At 42.4% G+C, this 26,379-nt stretch overlaps 1 protein-coding gene across 12 annotated transcripts; it reads left to right on the top strand.

Moving 5' to 3' along the window:
* Positions 1–3,783: 3,783 nt before the first annotated feature.
* Positions 3,784–26,282, top strand: TPD52L2 (TPD52 like 2). Of its 12 annotated transcripts, none has more exons than XM_050918395.1 (10): positions 3,784–3,897; positions 5,293–5,411; positions 6,696–6,844; positions 8,861–8,920; positions 10,279–10,338; positions 15,453–15,554; positions 20,806–20,832; positions 21,762–21,803; positions 24,073–24,121; positions 24,449–26,282. In XM_050918395.1, the coding sequence occupies exons 1-10, from the start codon at positions 3,879–3,881 to the stop codon at positions 24,539–24,541; spliced, it is 720 nt and encodes a 239-aa protein (XP_050774352.1). In that variant the 5' UTR covers positions 3,784–3,878; the 3' UTR covers positions 24,542–26,282. The 12 variants fall into 12 exon arrangements, with proteins under 12 accessions (XP_050774352.1, XP_050774351.1, XP_050774356.1 ...); XM_050918394.1 differs by having other exon boundaries at positions 3,785–3,897; positions 5,266–5,411; XM_050918399.1 differs by lacking the exon at positions 8,861–8,920 and having other exon boundaries at positions 3,785–3,897; positions 5,266–5,411.
* Positions 26,283–26,379: the final 97 nt, after the last annotated feature.

The raw sequence follows: 26,379 nt of genomic DNA, 5'->3' as shown, positions 1-26,379 counted from the left end.
ATGCATAGAATGGAACATATATATATATATATATATATATATATATATATATATATATATATATATATATATATATACAGAGAAGATGCCAGAAAAAACTTTTGTAGTGATAATCAAGATGGTCAATTACAGACAGTTGATGAGAGGTGTAAGGATAGTTATCATACGGAAAAGATTCTAGTAGTGTAATGACTCAGCCATTCCCAGTCTCTATTCAAGCCAGAGTTAATGGTATCTAATTTGCAAATCAATTCAAGCTCAGCAGTTTCTCGCTGGAGTCTGTTTTTGAAGTCTTTCTGTTGTAGAATTGCCACCTTCAGGTCTGAGTGGCCAGAGAGGTTGAAGTGTTCTCCTACTGGTTTTTGAGTGTCATGATTCCTGATCTCAGATTTGTGTCCATTTATTCTTTTGCATAGAGACTGTTTGGTTTGGCCAATGTACATGGCAGAGGGGCATTGCTGGCACATGATGGCATATATCACATTAGTAGATGTGCAGGTGAACGAGCCCCTGATGGCGTGGCTGATGTGATTAAGTCCAGTGATGGTGTCACTTGAATAGATATGTGGACAGAGTTGGCATTGGGCTTTGTTGCAAGGATAAGTTCCTGGGTTAGTGTTTTTGTTCTGTGGTGTGTGGTTACTGGTGAGTATTTGCTTCAGGTTGGGGGCTGTCTGTAAGCAAGGACTGGTCTGTCTCCCAAGATCTGTGAGAGTGAGGGATTGTCCTTCAGGATAGGTTGTGAATCTTCGATGATGCGCTGGAGAGGTTTTAGTTGGGGGCTGAAGGTGACGGCTAGTGGCGTCATGTTGTTTTCTTTGTTGGGCCTGTGCTGTAGTAGGTGACTTCTGCAGGAGCGGCGCCAGGGTTTTTGGTGCTCTAGGCGGGGGTCCTTCCACGCTCCCGGTCTTCGGGGCACTTCGGCGGCGGGTCCCGGAGAGAGTGAAGGACCTGCTGCAGAATTGCCGCCGCCGACCCAAGCGCGGAAGGACCCCCCGCTGCTGAATTGCCGCCGAGGGTGGCAAAATGCTGCCCTACCAAATCCTGGTGCCCTAGGTGACCGCCTAGGTCGCCTAAATGGAAGCGCTGGCCCTGGACTTCTGGGTACTCTTTTGGCTCTGTCAATCTGTTTTTTCACTGTACTGTAGTTTTAAGTTGCAGTACAGATGGGTACTCTAGTTTTAAGAACGCTTGATAGACATCTTGTAGGTGTTTGTCTCTGTCTGAGGGATTGGAAGGGGTATGACAGAGGAAGAGATGGCTTACAGTAGTTATGCAATGACTAACCTGGTGTGAGGGGGCCCTTTGAAAACAGAGAAGGAAATATGGATCAGAGTCAAATGGATTTTCAAACTCTTTTTCGAGTGGTGGAAGAAGGGGGTATTTCCAATGACGAAGGATATGGTGGGGATTTTTTAAACGGAACCACATCATCGCTTTGCCTCAGGCCTAGGTCACAATTGGGGTGGAATAATAATAAAAATAACATAAATAGCACTTGTCCTCGCTGCTGTGGGCAGAGAGGATTCTCGTGCTGGTGCTGCCACCTTCCCTTCAAACAAGGACATAGCAAACAAGAATTAGAAGAGGCTGAAAGAAAAACAGCCGTGGCCAGTTCTTGTTGCTTTGCCCTTTATTCTCTGCCTCCCAATTCTCAGCCAGACCTGGCTGGAGGGGTGGATGAATGGGCTTTCTGGATGAAATGTATCTCCTACAAATGCAAAGAAAATTACACACTGGGCATAAAAACAAGGTTTAATGGATTTGGGAAGAGTATTTTTTTATTATTGTATCATCTTTAATGAATGTATATGTTGCCCTGCGGGGTACCTCCTTATTCAGAAGATGAAGTGGAAGTCCCAGTTCTTCAGACATTGTATGTCTAGCCTGGACAAAGGACTAAATAATCTATTGACTGGAACTATCTTGTACTGCCCAGAGGAAGAACTAAATGGCATAATGTATCTCTTCCATCTCAAACTTCTTTGATAGGGTGTTTTTCATAATTAGTGCTAGGCTGGGGCTATAGAATAGCAAACTGATATGTTAGGGGTCCCAACTGTGTTAGAGGGTTGTTGTTGTTAGATTTGTTTCATAATCTGGGAAATTGGCATAATTACAAAGACAGCATATATTGGGAGTTATCGATTCCCCTCTCCCTGTACCACCCTGACAAGCTGCAGGCTCACCGAAAGCTGACTGTATTTCTGATGGCACTGCCCTTACATTGGAAACCTGAAACAGATGTCCAAGGGAAGTACTACATGGCTACTGATCAGGTTGCAAGCCAGCAGAACATATTTATATTTTGCCTCTAGGCACTCATCAGTATAATGTATCTGAGTTAAGCTTCATAGCTGAGGTAGAGAAGCATTAGCACTATTCTGGAGATGGAGAAACGGAGGCAAAGACGGCTAGATTCAGCTATAGTGTAAGGAACTTTAGTGGGCTGAATTTGGTCTGCAGAGGTGAAGAGACTTCCCAAAGATCGTGCAGAGCTAGGAATAGAACCCAAGAGTTGTGCTGATTCCCCATCCACTGCTGCCCCTATTCAGCTCTGTAGTGGGGCTTGGAGTGCCATACTGTTCTGGTTCAATGTGGCCTACTCAGCTGCAGAAGGGGGCAGCTCGTGCAGGACTGGAGCCCAACTCGAGGGCACTGTGGGACAAGTTAATGGGTTTACTAGTAGGAAAGCCATGGCCTGCAGAGGCTGAAGAATGCTACAGATGTGCACAGTATTCCCACAAGGAATCAAGAAGCTCTCCAGGGTATGTCAACTATCCAGAGGTATCCCCATGTGGGAACAAACACAGCCACAAAATAGCCGCTTGCGTGGCACAGGAGCATAAGCATCCTTTGCTCCAAGTCCCCCAAGTTCCCAACACCCCCTAGCCCATCCAGACCCCCCAAGTTCCCAGCTTCCCCTAGCCCATCCAGACCCCCCAAGTTCCCAAAAACCCCTAGCCCAGGGATTGGCAGCCTTTCAGAAGTGGTGTGCCAAATCTTCATTTATTCACTCTAATTTAAGGTTTTGCGTGCTGGTACTACATGTTAACATTTTTAGAAGGTTTCTTTCTATAAGTCTATAATATATAACTAAAGTACTGTTCTATGTAAAGTAAATAAGGCTTTTAAAATGTTAAGAAGCTTCATTTAAAATTAAATTAAAATGCAGAGACCCCTGGACCAGTGGCCAGGACCCGGGCAGTGCGAATGCCACTGAAAATCAGCTCGTGTGCCGCCTTCGGCACCCATGCCATGGGTTGCCTACCCCTGTTCTAGCCCACTCAGACCCTCCAAGTTCCCAACAACCACTAGCCCATTCAGACCGCCCAAGTTCCCAGCCCCCAATTCTCTGCCCTCAAGTTCTCATTATCCCCTCAGCCTAGGATGACCAGACAGCAAATGTGAAAAACCCGGGTGGGGGCTAATGGGAGCCTAACAGGAGCCTATATAAGAAAAAGACCCAAAATTCGGGACTGTACCTATAAATTTGGGACATCTGGTCACCCTACCTCAGCCCCCCCCTGTCCCTGTCTCTCCAAGTTCCCATCCCCCAATTCTCTGCCCTCACGTTCCCATTATCCCCTCAGGCCCCCAGTCCCCATCAGACCATCATACCCCCCCCCCCCCCGTTAAATCTTTGTTCACGTCTCCTTCGCCCTGACGTCATCGGTTTTCTTCTCACCCCGCCCCCTACCCATGACGTATGCCGGCTCCTTATTTCGTGCCCCGCCCACTAAGCGGCTGTTTCCGGTCCGGGGACGTGGCGTAGCTGATGACGTGTTCTTCCCGCGCCTCCCCGGAAGCGGGCGGGTGAGGGGTCGCGCGGCGGGTTGCGTGCTGGGTGTCGGCGGCGGCGCAGGTCCGGGCCCGAGATGGAGAGCGCGAGCCAGGGTACTGCGCCGGGGCGGCCGCGCCGAGGGGGGCGGGGGCCCAGCTCTGTCCCGCCCCGGGGGGTGGGGGCCCGGCCGGGTGCTGTGGGGACGGGGGGGCCCGGCTGTGTCGCCCCTGGCTGAGCTGAGGCGGCGCCTGCTCTCGGGATTGTAGAGGCTGGGCCGGGTCTCTCGGGGCGGGGGGCAGGTGCCCTGCTGCCCGGGTCAGGGTGCCGGGGCGCTGGCGGCTGAGGCCTGTCCTGCCGCCTGGGGGGCGCTGAGCGGGGAAGGGCTGGAAGCTCCTGCTCCTAGCGCGGGCGCTTCTGAGGGCTGCTCTGCCTGCCGCCCGCTGCGCTCAGGGTGCGCTGGTAAACTTGCAGCCACCGTCGTGGCCCCTCTGGAGATGCGCCCCCTCTCTGGGCAGCAATGATAGGTGGAGAAGGCCACTCTGGGGAAGCCCATCCCTGTGCATGGCTGAGTGAGGATGTGTCTGATAGTACCCTGCTCATGTTGCTGGCATTAGGCAGAAACCCAAGAGATACTATCTAGAAGATACTAGATCCGAAGAATCAGAGCTGAACTTTGTTTGGAAGAGGAAATGTCTTAACTTCTATGACTTCTCGTATATTTGAAAACTCATCTGGAACTGGAGCCACACCTGTTTTTAATAGAATGAGAAATGGAGGATGACGCTGTAAACAAATGTATTTGCAATTATAGGAATGAGGGCATCTGACACCATTCTTTGTAGTAATTATGGTTTCATTCGGTCAATCTGTAGATGCCATGCTGTTCTAGCGCACACTTGCTGGAATAACTTCAAAACTTTCTTGCTTCTGCAGTGCTAACGGTATCATCTGCAGCACAGCACATGTAATTCACTGAACTAGTAGTTGAGGTCATGACACTTGTTAATTAAATGGAAGCTGAATTGTTGGCTTCCCTTATACACATTCTGTATATGAGAGATACTCTTCAAGCTAGTTCAGGGAATGTACTGGCACAGATGATCCCTGCAGGACAGTCTCTCTCTGATGTGTTATAGGTTCTGATGGATTGCCCAGTTTATAGTTAACTTCTGATCCAGATCTTATCACTCCTGTATAGAGAAATGCACCTTGTTTACCCTGCCTTGTATGTTAGCATTGCATATGCTCAGTGGTTATGTTACTTTAGGCCAAGGAGCTGTTAAAATATTTTTGACTAGTAAATATTTCTTCCGATACTTCTGAAAGATACTACATCTTTTATTAGATGTGAACTTTCTCTTCCTCTTTTTTCTCCCCTAAACTCCCTCTGTATATACTGTGGAGCAGCACATCTGCTTGCATAACATGCTTTGCTTACTAGCGGCTTATTTTTCGCACATTCTGCTTCTTGTCTGTGACAGATATCAACCTTAACTCTCCCAACAAAGGTCTGTTGTCGGATACCATGACAGACGTTCCTGTGGATAATACTGCTAGTGCAAGGACCTCTGCACCTGAGGGGCTGACTGATGCTGAGGAAGAGGAGTTAAGATCTGAGCTTGCCAAGGTAAATTGGTGCTACCATTTCTGTTTAAACTGTGCCTCCATATCTGTGAGAAGTAAGAGACAAGTAGTAATTCCGTTTGCTATAAGAAAGCTTAAGGGACACTAAATGTTTTAGCCTTCATCAGTGGTGTAATGTTAGTCTCTCCTCTGGAATGTAAGTCCGTCATTCCATTGCTTAAGAATAAAAGTAATTACTAACTTTGTAGGCTTTAACAATATGCTTTATTTTATGTTCCCCCTTCTGGTTTTGCTGCAGCAGTTAGCACCTTTATCAGAGTTTTCCCAACATCAAAGTTACAAGGAAAATGGTTTTCCACAAACTGAGGCTAAACAAAAAGCCATTTAATTTCAAGCTCCTTTCAGAATGAGAAAACAAGTGGAGTATGAGGGAGAAATTACTCTTGAATTATGAGGACATGGAGTTCCTTCTAATGTTCCTTCCCATGATAGGCAATGGCTTTGGATCTAAAAGCTTTTAAGATACTGCAGGTTTGCAAATTTACACTCAAATGCAAATGGGCAAATAATGAAGCTGACCTCTTTAAACGTCGGCCTATAACTTGCATCTGAAACAAAACAGGAAGTGAGAGCTACAGCTATTTTCTTGTAGTTCTTGAACTCACTGTAGAAACGTATTCTGATTCTTTGACTAGAATGCAATTTCAATAATGCAAAGCAGTCCAGATGTACTGAGTTGCTGTGGCTTGTTAAGATTGTTTGCTTCTGCCTTCACCTATTTTCTGACACTTACAGCTCTGATGCCACACAGGATTGAAACCAGAAACTAAGCCACAGGAATAGATGGATCTTAGCTTCTTAATAAAAACAAAGGAACAGAATTATAAAAATAAACCATTTTCCTTGTATGCAGGATTCTGCAGTTTTTCAGATCTGTAAATAGAATCTACTGTTAACTGAGGATCCAGCCATAGAAAAGGCTTCTGTGATTTTTTTTTTTTTTTTTTTTTGGTGACATTAAGTGGCAAGGAGGGTTATTTTTCTGGAAATTTTCCTAACTTAACCTCAAATTTTTTTTACCGGTGTCATACTAAAGTTAATCTGTCTAAAATTTTTAAATCAAATTTAATTGTGTCTATGGAATTTAGATTTTGTCTCACTTTTTTGTTAGCAGAGCTTCAGTGTATAAATGTATCAGATTTATATTGAGGGATCTGTGAAAAGTTATTGCCTATTTTTCTATGTTTAACCACTTTATTAAAAGTTGTGATCAAACTGAATTTCTGTAACACTAAGGCATGCTTCTAACTGGGAACCTGTCTTGTAGGTGGAAGAGGAAATTGGTACCTTGCGTCAGGTATTGGCTGCCAAAGAGAGGCACTGTGGAGAACTGAAGAGAAAACTGGGTTTGACCACTTTTGATGGGCTGAAGCAGAATCTGTCGAAGAGCTGGCACGATGTCCAAGGCTCCAATGCGTAGGTGTTCCCTGTGCCGTAGATTTAAATATATAACTCTGTAAAAAGTGAGGTTCCTCTGTGACCCTCTTAGTGGATAAAGGGTAAAGAAACTCACAATATTTGCTTGTCATAGTAAAATGTGACTACCAAGCAAAAAGTATGAGAAATCAGCACTTCTGATTCTCTGGGAAATGATTTGGGTAAAGCATCTTCTAATGAGTGCATGTCATAGTTCAGAGGCTGGATCATTTGGAATGGTCCTGGAGTAAGTACTTTCTTCTTTTTAAAGGTTGAAATGCTAACTATTGTTCAGTGTTTGTAATGAAAACCAGTATGTAGGTTCAATGGGGATCTGTGTTCCATTGCTCAAGCTTAATGCTAAGAATTCCATATTTTAGCAGGGATTGGAATTAGTTTTATAGTGCATAGGGCCTAGTGCATGTATACTCAGTACAGCTTACCTGATGACATACAGAAGTGAAGAGAAACAAACTGTAACTGAGCTCTAAATCGCAATGCCATAACTGCCCCATTTATTGTATCCTAAATGGCATATTCCTCCTGTGAGCTCAGGTGAATCATTACGTAATAGTTTTGCTATTAGAGAAGTTTGAGATCTCTCCTTTATTAAACAGAACAGTCTCATCTCTTTATATTTTTACACCTCTTGGAGTCCCTCTCCTGCCGACATAGTGCTGGTGCAGACAGTGCTTTTTGCTGGTTGAATTTATGTTGGCTGAGGGGGTGTCACCCCCTCCCAATCCCAGACTGACAAAAGTGGTAGTGTAGACAAAGCCTCACTGTTCAGAGAGAAGGGCACAAGGCGTTTCTAATATGTAGAAAACCACAGTTTGCTCAATCCCTGCTTAGGTCACTAGGTTGAGCCGTATAGGTAGGGCCCCTACCAAATTCATGGTCCATTTTGGTCAATTTCATGGTCGAAGGATTTTAAAAATCGTAAATTTCATGATTTCAGCTATTTAAATATGAAATTTACAGTGTTGTAATTGTAGGCACGCTGACCCAAAAAGGAGTTGTGGGGGGCTGCAAGGGTACTGTAGCGAGGCTTGCAGTATTGCTGTCCTTACTTTCGCTCTGCTGCTGGCGATGGCACTGCCTTCAGAGCTGGGCAGCTGGAGACCAGTGTCTGCTGGCCAGGAACCCAGCTCTCAAGGCAGAGCAGCCGCCAGCAGCACAGAAGTAAGGATGGCCTGGTATGGTATGGTACTGCCACCCTTACTTATGCACTGCTGCCTGCAGAGCTGGGCACTTAGCCAACAGCTGCCATTCTCCGGCCACCCAGCTCTGAAGGCAGCGCAGAAGTAAGCGTGGCAATACCATGATGCCCCTAAAATAACCTGGTGACCCCTGCTGTAATTTCCTTTTTGGTCAGGACCCCCAGTTTGAGAAACATTGGTCTCCTCTGTGGAATCTGAGTAGTATAGTGTAAAAGCATACGCAAGACCAGATTTCATGGTGGGTGATCAGATTTCACGGTCCATGACACGTGTTGCATGATCATAAATTTAATAGGGCCCTACCTCTAGCAGACTGCACCCAGGAACAGAATATAGTGAGTCACCTAAACGTCATGAAAAGATGTGAGATCATGGTTTAGATTGGCCAAGAGTCATTCCAGACTCAGTATCCCTGACTGGTACTACTAGTGATGAGACAGATTTTTTTTTTCTGTGTCTGGCAATATGAAGCACATGCAAACGAGGTGAGTTAAGAGCACCACCATTGACTGCCCTAGGAGTATGAACAAGAGGGAAGGGAAGTGTTGCAACCAAAGGAACTCTCTCTAATATAAGTGTTCTCATGTTGACTATAATTAGAATCTGAACTGACTGACAATGCCATCATGTGGGGAAGGACTTTCTTGCTCTACATCTTGCTACCCATTTCTTCTCCCCTCAGTCTCTGATTGTTGGCTGGTTTCAACATGTACCTTAAATCTCAGAAGTGTTGACTTTTCCTTATTAAATGTTCCCACTTTAAAATATGATTAATCACCAGATTTTTTGTTTCTAGTTATATGAAAACATCTGAGAAACTTGGAGAATGGAATGAGAAAGTGACACAGTCTGAACTGTGAGTTCCTCTGGTTATCAGCATCACCTACTTGCTCCTCACTCTATTCTCCAATTTGTTCTGCTTGTTCTTTTAGTCGTTAAGGGGTTGATTGTATGCTTGGGGCACAGTGAAGCCATGTTCAAGGCTCTTGCTTATTAACAGGGTACTTGACTTTCAATGGCTGCAGAGGTAATGGAAGCAAAAGATATTGCTGTCATCTCTTTAGCTGTCTGTTGCCATAGCTGAAGGAAAATTCCAATCAGTTACCAGGGCCACACTTTACATAAAATGAAGCATGAAATGTTAAGAATTACTGTTGTCTCAGCTAGCCCTTGTTAGGCAAAGTGTGAATCAAGTCCCATGCTGTATCAGAGTGAACCTTGCATTTCCTGTTCTAAAGCTAATCTGTGCTTTCTCCCCTTCACTCCATAAAAATCATAGCAAACGCTTTGGGGACCAGCTGACTGACTCCATTCTTCTGGGCACAAAGGTAGACAAGATGATTGGACGTGTTCAGTGCCAGGAGGAATGAGAGCCAAACAAACTTGGGCATATATGTATCAGCTACTGGTAGCTGCTACCATGTTAGTGTGACTTTGACAGTTTATAAGTAAGGGCCTATTGTTAACATGTTGGATGTCAGTATAGGTTAGAATGCTGTGAATTTTAGTTGGTGTGGTGTTAAGTAGAACTTCAATTACTAGCAGAAGTAGTTATTAAAATGCATTTCTTGTTACCTGGTCATCTGTCTTCAGAATATTTTCATTAGGTAGTATTAGGCATTCATTGATCTTAGTTCTAAAATAATGTAGGTTATGCATGTAGTAGAACTTCTAGCAATTGAGATTTTGTAAGTTTTTTGGACTTAGATAATTTCCTGTTAAAGATGAGGAAATGGAGATGAAAGTTACATGACTTGCACAGAGCCATGCAAGGCAGTATCAGAGCTGGAAATTGAACTCAAATTCATGGTTCCTATGCTCAGTGCTATATCATGCTGCAATGTAGCTGCTATATAGTGAGTAGACGGGAGGGAGTGGTTCCCCATAGGATGCAAAGTGGCAGACAGTACAACTTTGTTTGAACTGGCCTGATATCTGCTGTAGTCCTAGCTTAAATCTATGCAATTTCTTTGGCCAGCCACCATTATCTGAATAAAGAGGAAACCTGGGCTTGGATGTTTGCCCACATCTAAAAGAACAAAGTGTTTGATAATTCTTTCCTCTAATAGCCATCTCCTCCCCCTATCTATCACATGGGAATAGAACTTGTTTCCTTAAACCTCTAGAGGCATTAGTAATGTGTGGATGGTCCAGGAAGGAGAGCGTCTGTCTTGAAAGCATTGGCACCTTTTCTAATTTCCGTTGTATTTGTAGATATCTTTCAGCCAGCAGCACACTGGAGGACTGGAATGAAAAATTAACTCAATCAGAAGCGTGAGTGTTTTAACCTTTAGTGTAAACCAACTTTCAAAAAAGCACATTGTCACTAACCCTCTCTGCCCCAAGCTAACAATTTTCTGCCTTGACTAGTCCCATAAAGTATTACCGATAAAACCCTTTTATGTTTACCCAATAAATACACTTTTCATATTCAAGTCACTGATGTGACTCCAACTGTGGTCAGTAGTGACATCTTTACCCTCCAACAGCTGTCTACTGACCTGGGAGAAATGAGCTGATTCATTCCAATTTTTGGTGGATGGGGTCCATATCACTCTGACCACATTCAGAATTGGCGCTGGGTTTGTCAGTGTGACCTGACACACCATGGATTAAATAGACAGACTGAGCTATCTAATACCTAGATATGCTGAGGGATAGTAATGGGTCATTGTGATGCAGTATGCACTTTTTCCTATTTGGTGTCTGATCTCAGAATCAATATGGCTTCAGTTTCCAAGGCAGTCAGTATACCATTTTAAGAGCACCAAGTAAATGTTAAAAGCTTACGAACCCCACAGCTATCAAATAGCTCTTTAGTCACTCTTCAGATATTAAGCAATCCCTTCTATGGGTGCAGATTCCTCCTTTCCATGCTGTATTTAGGGTGTTAGCAGTGCTGCAGTAAAATCTAGGTCTAACCTGTGAGCTTAACTCATGTTAAAGCAGATTGTTACATCTCACTCCCCAGGAATCCTAGTAGCTCCTGTCTTCCAAAGATAAACTTTCCTTAGCTTGCATAATAGCCTTGCTGCCTATCATACTATGGGCAAAATTGCCTGCTTGCATAGTAGCTTGACTGCGGGATTTCTTATATAATTTGTTTCCTTGTTTGAAGCTGGATTTTTTGTTGCTGCTGCTTAGCTGACTGAAGTCTTCTTTGGAGTAAATGCTACCAGTAGATTATAAAAATTATTCTTAGCCCTCAAACTGCTTATTACATTTTTCATGTGATCTCCATTTGTACTGGACTGTAGTTGGGTGAATTATGAGAGGCAGATAGGATCTCCTTAATATTCCAATTTTGCTTAGATAATGGCAAATGTAGGTCATGAGTCCCTTGTAGCTGAACTCCCTTCTGTACACTGTGGTATGTAATTCAAGTTACCAGAAAAGAAACTGAATTATGTTAACTGCTGGCGTGTGTGTCAGCGTAAAGGTGGCTTCCTGTCACGGGAGCAAATGGAAGATTTTTTTCATTATGTACTAGTGTGTGTGTGTGTGTGTGTGTGTGTGTGTGTGTGTGTGTGTGTGTGTAAAAGTGTAACATCAGAACTTACCAGAGTGTGAGGTTCTACTTTCCAAGTAGACTGTCCACCTGCATTACAAAATGAGAGTAAACTGACTGTTCTGTTATTTGGTGATATCAAGCACTGGTCTTTAAACCCTAGTTATTACCTAAGTCAGTGAATAACTAACTTTCTCTGGTAGCATTTAATCAGAGTTCAGTCCATGAGTGTTTTCTCATAGAATAAGAAACTTCCTGTTAGATCTGTTCCTTGCAGTCATTGATAATAAATTGCCAGAAAACAGCAGTAGGAAGCCTGCCTATGTAGCTTGTTCAAGAGCAGTTTTTTTTACACCTAGAATAGTTTTTGCATGCCAGTCTTCCAGCTTGTCTTTCTCTAGCAAGCTAAACACAAATTTTCATCCCTTCCCACTTTATTTTAAATTTGTGTTTAGCTTGCTAGAGAAAGACATGGCAGATGAGGTAATATTTTTAATTGGACTAACTTCAGCTGGAGAGAGAGAGACAAGCAAAAACTTGTCTCTTGCCAACAGCAGTTAGTTTTATAAAAAAATATTACCTCAGTCACCTTATCTCTCTAATGTACGGTGACCAACACGACAACAACATTGTCTAGCTTGCTAGCATTCCAGTTGCCGGATAACATTCTTTCTAGTGCCAATCCACGCAGGAAGACTGGCATGCAAAAACTATTCTAGGTGTAAATGAGATGAGAGAACTGTCAGTGTCAGATGCAGATGTTCTGTGATTTCTGCTTTCTCTGTGTCTGACACCGGTAGCTGGATGAACGCAAGCAAGAGGGAGGTGAGGCTAGTAGGAGGGGGAGGATTTTATGGGTCTAGGTGTAGGCATTCGCTGTGTTGAAGGGATTTGTCCAAGAGGTGTGCAGTTCAAATGTGCTCTTCAGTCCTTGATACTTCTGGATACCAATTTGACACATGCAAAAACCACCTCTCTTCAGCAGCAGCATAGCGTCAGTTTTCAGGCTCCATACCTCACGACAGTTCATGCTTTTGGCTTGCAGATAGCAATAATCTGATGTGTTCTCCCTTTTAAGACCACTTGCATTCTGCACTGGCTGTAACTTGCAGTTGCCTTGCAGAGTCAGTTGCATAGAACATAATGGACCAGTTCGTCAATACTTCTTGCTTTCTGGTTACTTCCAGGTACAATAAATGTTTTACTTTGAAGCCCAGTATAGGTTAGGTCCTTGCTCTTTTGAGAGACTTACCTCTCTTCTTGCCTTTGACCTTAGCTGTTAGGGCTCTCAAGGTACTAGTCCTCATATTTAAATAACTGATTGGAATGGGAGAGGGAGATGACAGCGTACTTACTGAAAGGCCCTACCTCTGTTCTAGAAATTGCTGCCCTCTCTGCTGATCTGACAGTGCCTGACTTTGACCTGTTTATAGTACAGTTCAAGGCCATCTTTGTCTGGCTTGTGTGAAGTGGGATGGGGTGTAACTGGGCACATTTATCGTTTGAGCAGGGCTTGTAACTCCCAGCTCATGACATACCCGTACTAGCTCTGATGGAGCTAGTGCGCTAAAATTAGAACGTAGTTGCAGCAAGAGGGGCCAGCTTCCCCGAATGTGTACCTAGTGTTTTGGACAGGCCCATACTCAGGGTGGGTAGTCCCTTGCACTTCTTGGTTACGCTCTATTTTTAGTGCTTGAGCTTGTTCAGCGGTAGTACAGGTATTAGGCCCCCAGCTCAGAGTGTAGTCGTGCCCTTATTTGAGTGAGGATGGTGTCTTGGTTGTCCCTACTGGAGGCAGTCTACTTAAGTTGTTTGTTAAACTTTATTATGACTAAAGGGTTAACAGTAAAAATGTTCCCGTGGCTAATTACACTCTGTTTACTCTTGCATTTCTGTCAACTTGGGCAATGGAAATTAACAATGCATCTAACTCGTTAGTTGGATCTTTCAGATTCCTAATGCTGCGGTGTTGGAATCCCAAACATTGCAGCATTACTTTAAAAAAGGGAGTTTACATCTTAAACATGTGGACTGCTCCCGGTGCTCTAAATTTCATAAAAATGAAATATGGGGCCAATTTAAGGTTGTGTAATAGTGCATATGTGTCCACTGCCATAATAGTGATCTTTATTAATATGTGCAACCTGCTCTCTTAACTTGCATTGGAGCCCGAGGCCTCTCAATTTATGGGCATTACTGGAGTCCAAACATTAATGTGTGGTGTGATTCAATTCTTGTCACAGTTCTATTGGATAGCACTACTGAACAGTGTGACAGCCTGCTCTGGGCTGATGCCCAGTACCCAGGAGGGTGGGGCCTGAATTTCTTGTATTCCAAGGAAGTTTTGACTGTGCAGGTCAGATGTAAATTCATTAACTGCAATAGTGCCCGCAATCCTGTTTTAAAGCTAACAGCGTTCGATACCTATCTTTCACCCTCCAATCATATAATTACTACCACTTCTTACAAAACAATTTGTGCTGTGGAGAAGGATCAGGAGTGACGCTGGAAGACCTAGATGTTAGACATCCAATATCTTGTGGATTTTAAGTCTTTGTTCTCTGAATTTGGCGTCATGAATTTGTCAAATGACTAGATTACAAAATATGAATCATTTTTGTTGGGACTGAGTGGTGAAGAAGTAAAGCTGGTTCATTACTGAGCTTTGTGAAGTACTAGACGTGCAGTAACTAGTGTAATTGAGTCAAGAGGCCTGTTCACGTTACAGAATGTGGGTTGTTGGGCTTAAAAAGGCATAATTTAACAGGACTTCTTGGAATCTGGCTCAAAGTGCCATTGTGTTATCTCCCACACTCCCATCTGGAGAGAGAGAGAGAGAAATATAACTATCAGCCTAAATTGTCTACTTGAACATGTTGCTTCTTGCTTTGGTATTTGAGGGATGAGAGAGTAGTGGGTGGCTCTTACATGTCCTGTTCCAAAATACTCTAGCACAGTTTATGTAAGAAGGATAACTTTAGACTTCAATACTCAGGTGCCAGAAAACCCAGATTTAATTTACCTCAAATTTGGTGTTCCCTTGTTGGTGTATGTAGCTGATTTTTTTTTTTCTCTCAAGTTGAAGTTGCTGTAGATCTAGATGCTAGTTTCCAACCCAGGAGTAGCTTGGCTAGGATGCAGTTGTGCAAGTGGCTTAGCTTGTATTTGTTCACCTGTGGTCCCAGAGCATGACTTGAAATAGAAAGGCTCTGAAGTGCCTCTTCTCTCCAACCCTCTTATGAACTTTTCAAATATGTGTAAAGTCAAACCTATGTAAAGCTGTCCAAGACTTCTAATTTACCTGTGGGTAAAGGTAACTGATGGGGAAACTTTTCTAGCTATTGGTTCTAAGCTGCAATTGCAAAGATGATGCTCATTCTTGCAATTCTTATCTATTTCGTAACATGTCAGTATTACCAGTTTCTTCTTCCATGCTGAACTCTGTGACAGAAATGCTTTCTCTTCCCTCAGGGCTGAAAGTTTATGAGAACAATTACTCCCTACTGAAGGGGGCAATTTTTTCCTGAAAAGGAAGAGTGGGGAGCTATAAGCACTTAAAAAAACCCCAAACTGGAAATTTTGAAATGTTCACTGAAATATCTGATAATCAGATTTAATGGTTAGAGGAAACTGAAATATCAACATGGACTAAATGTGAAGAAATATATTAAATCTACTTGCCTTTTCTTGCTAAGATTCAAAGCCATAAGTACACATGAACCAGAAGAGTAGCTTTCAGCCATGTCAGTGCAACCTGCTAACCTAGTGCCCCTCTCTTTGCCTTGGCATCTTTTCCAAAATGCTCGCGGGTGCTTCTCACTCCACTACTTGTAATATTTCCCCTTACTAACCTTCAGTTGTTGAACTTCTTCCTGTTTAGTTATAAGAAGACTCAGGAAACCCTGTCCCAGGCAGGACAGAAGACTTCAGCTGCCCTTTCCAACGTGGGCTCTGTTATCAGCAGGAAACTTGGTGACATGAGGTAAGAGCTCTGTTCCACTTTCACTGTAGCACTGGAGTCCATGATTCATACAATGCTGAGGTTTAAGCATTTGGAATTCGTGACTAGTTTTTTTCCATTTTCAGTTCTGTGCACAGCAGTTAATGGCAAAATGAATCTGATACAGCTGTGTCATGTGATCCAGTATATGTCACTCAGGTTTTAATACATATTTTTCTAAGCTATTTCTGGTGAGAGCTCCATTCTCAGGAGTCCTTTCTTCATCACTTTCCCCAGAGTGTCTGTCTTTGGTGGTAACTTTTATCGCTTTAATTTTCAACAGTTCCCAGAACATACAAATATATGATTCTCTTGTCCCACAAACAGATAAAATATTGTAGTCTCCCCCATAATGGGAAGCAGTACCATATCGTTCCATTGCAGCTCATTCATCTTGTTTGAATAGTGGTGTTGAAAAGATTTGAGGGGAACCGCTTTCTGTTCTTCTGCAGGAAGATGGAACTCCGTGTTAATGCCAGCATAAAAAGTGAGAAAATGAAGTCCATTTCTTTGGCTCCATCGAGATGTAGAGAACCTCAAGGTGGAGAAAACTGGACATATAATATTATGCAATGAAAATGTGCATCAGTTCTCTGATGTATGGAAAGTTAATATTCCTTGCTGATGGGCACAACTACCTAGCACAGTGGGGAATGGGTATTGTGGGAAGGGGGGTTTAATAAGGGAAGTGACTCAGTCCAGATGTTTGTTACTAATATGGACTAGAACTTTTCCTTTCCATGTTCAGGGGCTACAGAAGTTTATAAACCCACTAATCTGGTGAAAGGGAACAGGAGGAAGTGTTTAAAGATCTAGAATCAATGTCATTTACCCCAGATTCTTATATCTTTTAGATGTGAAAGCTAGTATTAGATTGCATAGGTTTTAGACACTTGTATTAGCTACTGTACCAGGAAGGCTGCTAATATCTCACTGTGTAGCGGAGGAGGTAGCTCCCTGGGACAGCAGAAGGTGGCTTTAGAAACGATGGATAAGCCAGTATTATATTAGCCATTGGAGCACAAAACCAACTATATTTCAGCTGTCTTACGCTTAGATCTGGTGAATATTTAACCTCATAAATATCTCTCGTGACTTGAGGTTGTTATAACCAATGAAATAATGCAAGTTAGGAAATTAGGCATTCCCAGGCATTCATGTGCGATCAACTCAGGATTTCAGTAAGCACCATCTAGTATTGGTTTGACCTAATTTTGAGGGCAGGAAGTATAAGTCAATAAAACACCTATCTCAAAGGGATGCTGACAAAGTAATTTAGTTTCTTGATGAATTTCTTCCACTGAGCTATGAAAATGTGGTGAATCACTTTCTGCTAAATCTTTTCTAGCATTTCGTTTGGCGTGGATTGCTGAACTAGTCAATTTCTAGTTCTCTTGTACTAGCCCAATGCTTTTTGGGTTCGTAGCTTTGCAAAGGGAAGTTCCAAGTTAAAACAGTCTTCACTGAACTGAAAGAATTCCTAGGCAACTTAAGTTGACAGTATCTCTAACTCAGATGCATCAGAGGTAGTGTTCAAGTTCAAGGTCAGCTTAGAACTAGGGTTCAAACTGGTTTTAAAAAAATCCTCTAGATTTTAGCCAGACTTCAATTGAAAAATTATCCATTTGGCTTTGGATGTGGTGCTGGCTCTGATCTAAGTGCTCATATTGCACCCATCAGTATGGTGTCTAATAGGGAAACCAAACCATAGGGGCAGATTTGAGTCAGTGGTTCAAATGGAAATGGTTCAAAGGTCTTCAGAGGAACAATTGCAGTTTTAGCTCGTCTCTAAATATTATTATTGCCTGTGCTTGAGTCTTAGTTGCCTTGGTCTTATGTGATCATATTTAGTCCAAACCTTCATGCAAAACTAATATCTAGTAATGGTAGAGTGTAATCCCCTCTGGGGAGGAAGGGGGAAAAGAGTCTCAGGATGACATCAGCCATTCTTCTTAAACTCTGTTACCTGTGCATTAGTCCTAAGGGAGTTAAATGGTGCGTTTTTTGTAAAGCTGTACTTTACATACCGGTTCAGTGCAAAGGTATTGTGATCATGGTGTTCGTGCTAAGGTGTCAGAACAGCAAAACCCGACTTACTCCATTCTGTGCCAGAACTGTCTTGCATGGGCCAACGTAATGGGGAGAGAAGGTCTGTTAGAAGTCTTCCAGAGAGTTAATGACAGTGTACAGAAAAGAGATCCTGTAAAATACAGTATTTAACTTTTTCTCTAGAGTTTTTTGTAGGATATCAACTCTTCCCTGGACTCTGCATACATAGCTGCCTAATTTATTAAAATAATCTTTTAAATTTACTTTAAATTTATTTTTAAATTTAAGTTAACTTTAAACATAACATTTTACAAAATTCAGATGGGGCAGTTTCTTCATCACAGCTCTCATTCTTCCCAGAGATTCTCCTTTTCCTCTGTGGCTGGGAGTACCCAGGTGGTAAGCATTTGATGTAATCTCTGATCACATAGTACTGGATAGTCCAAATTTACTCTCACTGAGTTTACGTGGTGTTCCTGGAGTAGCAGATCTTGGTGCACATCTTCAGTAGCACCCAGGTTATGTGAATTGGGCAGAGAATTAGTCCAGTTTCTAACCTTTCTAGTGTGCATTTGACTCCTCTTTCCTACTAATGACCAGCAATTTGCATAAATCTTTTTTCTCCCATTTATTTTAAGGCAGCAGCAGACTGAAATGGGCAAAATGTGGTTCCTTTTGCCAGTGTCGTAAGTGCATAGTAAATGTGGGGGTCCACCTACCAAACATGCGGCTGTGGCAGAAGTGTGTGAATTCTGTCACCTGTAAGCCCAAACACTTCACAGTCTGATTGGGAGCATTTGTGCTACCACTAACCTGCCGTGACTAAACCATGCACAAATGTTGTTTGTTTAGCAGTGTGAACTTGTTAGTTCTCAATTTAACTCTGTAACCTTATTTTCCTAGAGCAATGCCGGTGTGTCCACATCAAAATACATAGGCTGTGTAGTATGAATTCATTAAGAAAAAGTGAATAGGAAAAGGTACACATTAATTGTAATTTACATTAAAGAAACTCCTGAATTTCCTATCTAAACATGCAGTATTAACATTGTGAAAACACCCTACATTAATGCAATTAACACTTTCTTCTTGGAAGACAAAATGGTGGGTCTGTGGGTAGCTTCTCTGTCAGAAATATATAACATCAGTCACAGCATTACCAAATAACTCAGCAGGATTTGCTGTGGATTTATGGACCTATAGTGGAAAACAAATGAAAGTAACCTTTGCTTCTTTCCCTTGAAGATTTAATAGCACTTCTTCTAGTCTTCCTCTATTGTGTGTTTAAACCTATATTGCTCTCTGTCTATACTTCTCTGCTGTCTTGAGAGAAAAAATAAGTCCTGAGACTTTCAATACAGATTGAATTGATATTTTTGGAGCAAAGTCTTCAATAGCAACATTCCCTCCAAATGGAACTGTAAACTGTTGGTAGTCATGATGTGATCAGAGATTACAGTGAGTGAGTTTGGTTTATTGTAGTGAGCAGTTTTCCTCTGAATGGGTGAGATGTTACTTATTTTCAATGAATCTCAGTGCTAGCCTTTAACTGTAATTGCTTGTTAGAATGCTCCTATGTCTTTATCTCTGATTGTCCATTCAGCCTGCATTTTTATAAGAAAAGGATCCAGACATTTATTTTCCCATCTGCTGAAAGGTTGAGATAACAGAAGGGGACACTGCAGACTGTTTGTCAGCCTTTGTTAGCAGCTGAAAAATGCAAGAAAAGGGGTAATAACATAAATGTGAAGAACGGTTGATCACAGTTCCCTTGTAAAACACGTTGCCGCTACAGAATCAAAATAACTTGTGTCCGGAGACATCTTGAGTACATCAGTTAGTTGCCATGCATTGCTGGATTGTTTGAAATCTAATAGCTGTAGAATTCATCGTGTTCAATAGTTAACCTGTGGTACTTGGAGTTGTCTATGTATAAGAGGACTGATGCTGCTAGTTACTCTGCTATATCTTCCCCAGCCACCTAATCTGTGAGACTAGTCCAGGGGTTCTCAAACTGGTGATTGGGACCCCTCAGGGGGTTGCGAGGTTATTACATGGGGGGTCGTGAGCTGCCAGCCACCACCCCAAACCCCACTTTGCTTCCAGCATTTGTAATGGTGTTAAATATATAAAAAAGTGTTTTTAATTTGTAATGGGGGTCACACTCGGAGGCTTCCTATGTGAAAGGGGTCACCAATACAAATGTTTGAGAACCACTACCTTAACATATGTTGGAGGCGAAGCCACAAAGCACGACTAACTTCTTGGACTTAGGTATAATCAGAGTTCCTTGTCCTCCATGGAAAGTTTTATCTTAACTGTGTAGCGAGACTACTTAGTTTCTAGTGCACCGCACTGCTGCAAAGATGAAGCTCTGGCTGTTACATTTAAATTATATAAAATAGAAAGAGAAATCAGAGTAGCTGCAGTGTTTCTTTGTAAATGCATTTCATGCCATCTCCATGTCCTCATCCTGCCTTAGACTCTTTTGTATTGGCAACATGTAACCATTGTAGAAGCTGTCACAGGCCTGGATGGGATAGTTTAGTCTTGGTGGGTGGAGCAGTTATGAGTTGGCACCCAAGAATGGGTGGAAGGCAGTTTGGGATTATGACATAAATTATAGTAAGGATGAACAGCTTTTGTTATCATACCCTCACTAGCCGTCTCTGCAGACTCCGGAAGAAAACAGTGCCTTGTCTTTCATTTGTTTCCAGTAAGGAGTATTCACAATAGCACTTTTAAATGAAAGCTTAGCGTGTGGCCGCTGTAGGGGGAAGAGGTGGGTTTTCGGTGTTTGCTAACTCTTTGTAAAATCCAGGTGTGAACAACATGTGGGTAAAAACCTTTTTCTGATGAAGAGAAGGCTTGAGCGTGTAAACACAGCTCTGTGGCAGGGATTAGCAGTGCCCTGGCTGTAACTTCTTACTGCAGACACTACCATTATTGATCTTTGCAAAACTTCATACTCAGTTCACATAATAGAAGATCATAGGATAAGAAATGGTCTTGGGCAGCTTTCTTAATTCGTCTTGAGGCAGATTTTGTTGTAGGGAGGTGGGCTTGCGATCTAAGGCATTTGTGTGCAAGACTTACGGGCAGCTAAGCAGGGCAGTCAGTTGGACATTGGGGCCTAACGAATATTTCACTTTTCTTTCCTGCTGCTGCCAATGGGTTCTCCCAGGGCTCATCCCTTCTCTCATTCCTTTAGGTAAGATGCTTTTCAGGGGTACTAAAAGAGGAGGCTTATTTATTTTTTTGCTAACCTTTCTTGGGGACACTGCAGACCATGTGGGGCCCATCTGTACTACTAAAACAGATTAATTAGGGAACTTGGTTGCAACAGATGCCCCTGGCCTGGCCTTACAATGAGATTGCAATTGGTCGTGAGAGTTGAACATAAATAATTGCAGTGCTGTAATTGAGTCCCTTGACTTGGTCATATTTGTGTGTATGGGGCTGTAGGCAATTTACAGCAGCTTTTTTATTTGATAGCTGACCACTCAGTGCGGTTCCGTACTCAGACTCACTGCATGCATCTTATACCTCTCCCTGTTACTCCTAAATTCTGAGAATATCCTGCCTGTTAAAATTAAACCCTGATTAACAGAGTAACTTGGTACCAGAAAGCCAGTCATGGACCTTCTCAGCTCTTTTTTGTTGTTGTGCCTATGCAACATCTCTTCTCTCTGAAATAAAAATAATCTAGTCCTGGATCTTGGGCCAGATACCTTCTCTTGATGCTCCTGGGCATAGCGTGGTGTTGAAAAAGCTTTTCCTAAATTAAACTTTTCTGTGGGAGGTTTGGCTCTTTGTATTGACATAAGCAAATCTGTCAGCAGTTGAAGCACAAAGCCTCCTAAACACCATTCACTCTGTCCATATCTTGCATTCTTCAGTTAGAGATACTCAGGCTAACTATCCTATAACTGCAAAACTAGTTTGGGCTGCGGTGTGTCAAAGGGCGGGGGAGAGGGGATTTTGTGACTTACTTCTATTGCCTCCGCTATTTGCAGCAGCCTTAAATGTTGTTGGGAACAGTAAGTGTTTGGAAATTGTGCAAGACCTAACCATGCATGCTGTCGATGTCTGTTTGAATTGTCTAACTCTTCCTTTTCCACTTTTAATGCTTCTGAGTAGCAGCTATTCCATTCGCCATTCGATAAGTATGCCAGCAATGAGGTAACGTAGCAAATATCTATCAAAGTGGGAAGGTGGGAGGCATAGTTGATTCCAACCCACTTCTAGGGACTTCAAATTCAACTTTTATTATGTGTATTGAGACTGTTATCTTCAGTTGACCTCTAATGTGCATTGTGGGGTAATGTCTCCTGCAGCCCCACTAGTTCAGGGCTTTGAGGCCTGTTGCATAGGTTTATTAGTGGCTATGTTAGACTCTCTCTCTTATGAGGACTCAAGTGAAGTGTTGTAACCCTGCCAAAACTCAAATTGCAATTTTATTATTTTCAGAGGTCCCTGAAGAGAATTATGATCCTTTTGTTAGCATTTCAATACAGTTGTAACTAGTAGTGCAGATGACATCTCTGACCTCCTGCTATATTCCTGGTTTACAAGCTAATGGTCCAGCATGCCAAAATACCCTGACTTTTGCAGTAGAACAATGTCTTCCTTTTGTGGTAAAATCGTAACAGTGTAGAGCTCAAAGGGACCTCAAAAGGTCACCTAATCCATCCCTCTGTGCTAAGACAGGACCAGGTATATGTACACTATCGCTGACAGGTGTTTGCTCACCTGTTAAAAACCCCGAGTGCAAGAGATTACACAACCTCCCCATGTAACATCTTCCAGAATTTAACTACCCTTATGATCACTAGCTACTGAAGAAATTATAAACTGATTAAGAAGTCTGACTTTTCTTTACAATAAAATGTTTAATTGGAAACTTCGGTTATAACATGTGAGAAAAATGTTCTCTTAGTCGTCCTTTGCATGAGTTTACTTTATTTGGGATAGTATAATTTCCCGGAACAGAAATGTACCTTTTGTGTCTTCATCTTCATAGGAGTTAGCAGTACAAATCCTTTCCACATTTAAGTAATCTCTACGAAGTTGAGAAGCTTAATCCTGTAGTTTACAAGTCAAAACTATCCTTAAAGCTGTTCATTTTCTAATAAAAACTTTAGCTAAACTTCAGAATTTAGCAGAATCTGGTATAAATTGTAATCTCCGTTCCCACACATGGGGTTGAATGAACTGTATGATGAGAGTAGAGCTGGGCAAAGAGTGTAGACCCTTTTCACTTGTTCACATTCTTAGACGAATTTTGCTTTGTTTGTACTCGCACATATTGTGTTTCTGGCATACTAAAGCAGGTAAGTTTGTTGTATGGGTGCAAATGTTCAAAATGAGTCTTGTGTGCAAGTATGTCTAGGAACAGAAACTGAATTCTGTTCTCATGTGAACATTCTTGCTAGAAGAGCTTGTGCACTCAAGGCAACAATTCCATGTGATATATGTGCTAAATCATAACTCTTCAATACAGACAATACAGACTACTACTCCTGAAACATTTGTAATCGTTCTGTAAGCGGAAAGGCTAAATTTATCAAACAGTGGGTTAAAATTAATTGCTCACTTCTAAGCTTCAGTTCTCATACCACAGGACACACATCTCTCCCACTAACATAAGTGACTACTTCTGTCATGTGGTCAGAGAATAGAGTCCCAGGTATTCTCCTGGGGTTATAACTCTTAATGTTCCATTCATCTCTTGCACTCCGGAGAAGCCCTTCCTTTTCAGTCTAATAGTAGGTATTGGAGAAAGCTGAATGACTTTTTTCAAGCCTGTTTAAAATGTTCAGCTTCACCTTTGGACTAAAAACGTGGCTTTCTTACATAAACAAGAAACTAGTCCTATGTCTGTGAGGCTTTCCCCTCCTCCCTAGTAGGTAATCGGTTAACTCAACGGAACTCAGACTGCCTTTTAGGTTTTTAGCTTGAGTGGCCTGTATTCAAACAATGGGAAAAATATACTGTGGTATAAGTATCCAGACCTTGCTGTATGCCAAGTATGGGATGTCTAATGCAGTTGGTTAGTTAGGCCTTGGCTACACTGGCACTTTACAGCGCTGCAACTTTCGCGCTCAGGGGTGTGAAAAAACACCCCCCTGAGCGCTGCAAGATACAGCGCTGTAAAGCCTCAGTGTAATCAGTGCCGCAGCGCTGGGAGCCCGGCTCCCAGCGCTGCAAGCTACACCCGTAAGGGATGTGGTTTACGTGCAGCGCTGGGAGAGCTCTCTCCCAGCGCTGGCGCTCCGACCACACTCGAAACTTCAAAGCGCTGCCGTGGCAGTGCTTTGAAGTGCAAGTGTAGCCATACCCTAAGGAACTTTCACAGGCTTGATGTTCTCAGCCTGTTCAATTCAAACTAAAAACCAGTTGTTCCAGTAGCTTACCCCTTTTGACTTGACTTTACCTTTTCTCCTTTAAGGAACTCTACGACCTTCAAGTCATTTGAAGACCGAGTTGGAACCATAAAGGTAACTGTCTGTTCTCCTGTTGCTAAACTCCCACTTATATCCATGCTAACCAAATCCCCATGCAAGAGAGTCTGTGTGAAACTAGCTTAAAACTGTCAAAGGGACACTAGTGCTTACAGAAAACTTCAGGGGTAAATTGCTCTTCAGAGCCCCTGTTCTTAAGAATGTGCAGTCTCTAAGGCTGATAATTGGTAATAGATTAACCGGGGGAAAATAACTTTACTATATGTCAGTACACCCCTTGGAGAAGTGGTAACTGTTGGCACTGAGGACACAAGACCAGTGTCATTCTCTTGTCATCTTCAACATTTTTTCTTCCTTTTGCAGTCCAGAGTGGTGGGCAGCAGGGAGAACAGCACTGACCCCCACTCTCCCACAGGATCTGGCGACAAGCCCCCCCAGGACAACGCTCCTTTCTAATCCCTCGGTGTGGCTTTTTGCACGGCTGTGCACAACTGCAGGAGCCCCACTAGTTCTTCACAACAGCAACAGCGTGCAAATAAAGGAAGGGGGCAGTTCTCATTCTGAAGAGAAGTATCCATACATCCATACACAGACATTGCTGCTGGAGTCAAGTAAAATAAAAACAATGTTTTGTACACAAATATTTTACACTAAAGTTTGTAGATGAAATGTATCACTGTGCTGTCCTTTTGGGAGAGCAGGTAAAATGGAGTTTACTCATCCTAGTCCAGGAATAGAATTTCTGATGCTAAATGTGAATTTCTCACTCAGTGATAAGCTGTTTGAGTAGGCAAAATTGTTTCTTTAGGCAGGGTGGGAAGAGCAAATATGGAAGAAGCCAACTGCATGGGAAACGCATCTTCCATTTCTGGCAACAGCCCTCTGTTCTAAATTATTTATGAAGAGAAGTAGTTCTCAGTCTCCCATCCTGCTCTCTCCCACTACCGCAGAGGTGCAGGGCCAGAGGGTCATTGAAAATTTTCTCTTGTTAATATGGGAATGGGGTAAACAGTCATTTTCTCTGGGCTCCCAAAAAGGAAACTGTATAGCAGCTGCCTAGTTGTTACACTAATGCTCTAGCTTTAACAGAACTAAAATCTTTATTTTTAAATGTAATGAATTTCAAAAATAAAAGCTAAGTGAGAGAGCTTTAGCATCATATAGGGAAAATAATACCTTGGACTCTGAAGTTGAATCGCAAGCCTTACATCACCTTATGCTTTATTTGTTTATAATCTTTTTATATAGAGAGAAATGTGAGAGTTACAAAGTTGGGATTGGAGCACTGGAGTTTTGCATCATACAATAGTAGCAGCATGCCTGTGTGCCAGTTATTGTGTTCATTTCAATGTGCACTCTGTTGCCTGCGTATAAAACTTGCTTCTCTGTTCTTGGGTGTATGGCTTCGTCATCCTTTAAGGAAGAAGCTCTGAAGGCAGGTTAGAAAAGGACAAAGCTCTGTCTCTAGCTATGTGGGCACTGTACTGGAGAATCCTGTCTCTACCCTGCCATTGTGCAGGTGGTTCAGTTTGGAGGGTCCTAAGTATGATGGTACATTCTCCTGACTAATATCTCCACCCATAATCTTTCTTTACAGTACTTGCAGAGAATCCTGGAGACTAACTTATTCCCCAAGTGTCTGAATGTTTTGCTATTCTGCTGTCCAACACTCACTCAGGAGCCGTAGAATGAAAGGTTACTCTGTGGTGGCCTGATCTTATTCTAGGCAAAGGTGCCTCCACGTGAAAACCTAGAGTGAGCAATTCTGTGCCTTAGAGGCTAAGTGGGACTTACTCAGGTCTTTAGGTTTGCTTACATACATATCACAGTAGTTCCTCTGGTTTGAGTTCCTCTAGGATAAAATTTTTTTTTGCCCTTCTCTAGAGAAGCAAGTTTTGACATTTGAATTTGTTGATCATAAACCTCAATAACCACCCTTGTTCCCCCATTTTGCAGGTGGTGGGGGGGATGCATACTATGAAAAATTAGAAGGCAGTTGTGATAGGAAGTAGGTGGAATGTAGAGTGTCATTTACCAGGTTTTATTGTTTGTGGCTGAAATTACCCTCAATGTCGGGGAAACAGTGTCAGTTAAAGGCGGGACTGCTGGAGCGTAGATATTGAACTGTTTCTCTTTACAGATGAATATTGAGGAAATTTGTCAATAAAGCTTTCCATTGGGAAACAAATTAAATGAATTTTTGGTCCTGCATTTATACTTAGAAATCTAAATTAGTAAGTTCAAAGGGTACGAACCTATCAAGGGCATTATCCAACTAGCAGAGTAATTTGGGG

Source organism: Gopherus flavomarginatus, chromosome 11, assembly GCF_025201925.1.
Source record: "Gopherus flavomarginatus isolate rGopFla2 chromosome 11, rGopFla2.mat.asm, whole genome shotgun sequence".
NCBI lineage: Eukaryota > Metazoa > Chordata > Testudines > Testudinidae > Gopherus > Gopherus flavomarginatus.
Note: the sequence above shows the minus strand (reverse complement) of the source record. Positions and strands in the feature narration are given on the sequence as shown.

What these genes read in the sequence shown, in the direction of transcription:
- TPD52L2 (XM_050918394.1), top strand. An exon ending in AGGAAACTTGGTGACATGAG is followed by an intron (nt 15,555 to 20,805) that starts GTAAGAGCTCTG and finishes GGGTTCTCCCAG; the next exon opens with GGCTCATCCCTTCTCTCATT. An exon ending in ATAAGTATGCCAGCAATGAG is followed by an intron (nt 21,804 to 24,072) that starts GTAACGTAGCAA and finishes TTCTCCTTTAAG; the next exon opens with GAACTCTACGACCTTCAAGT.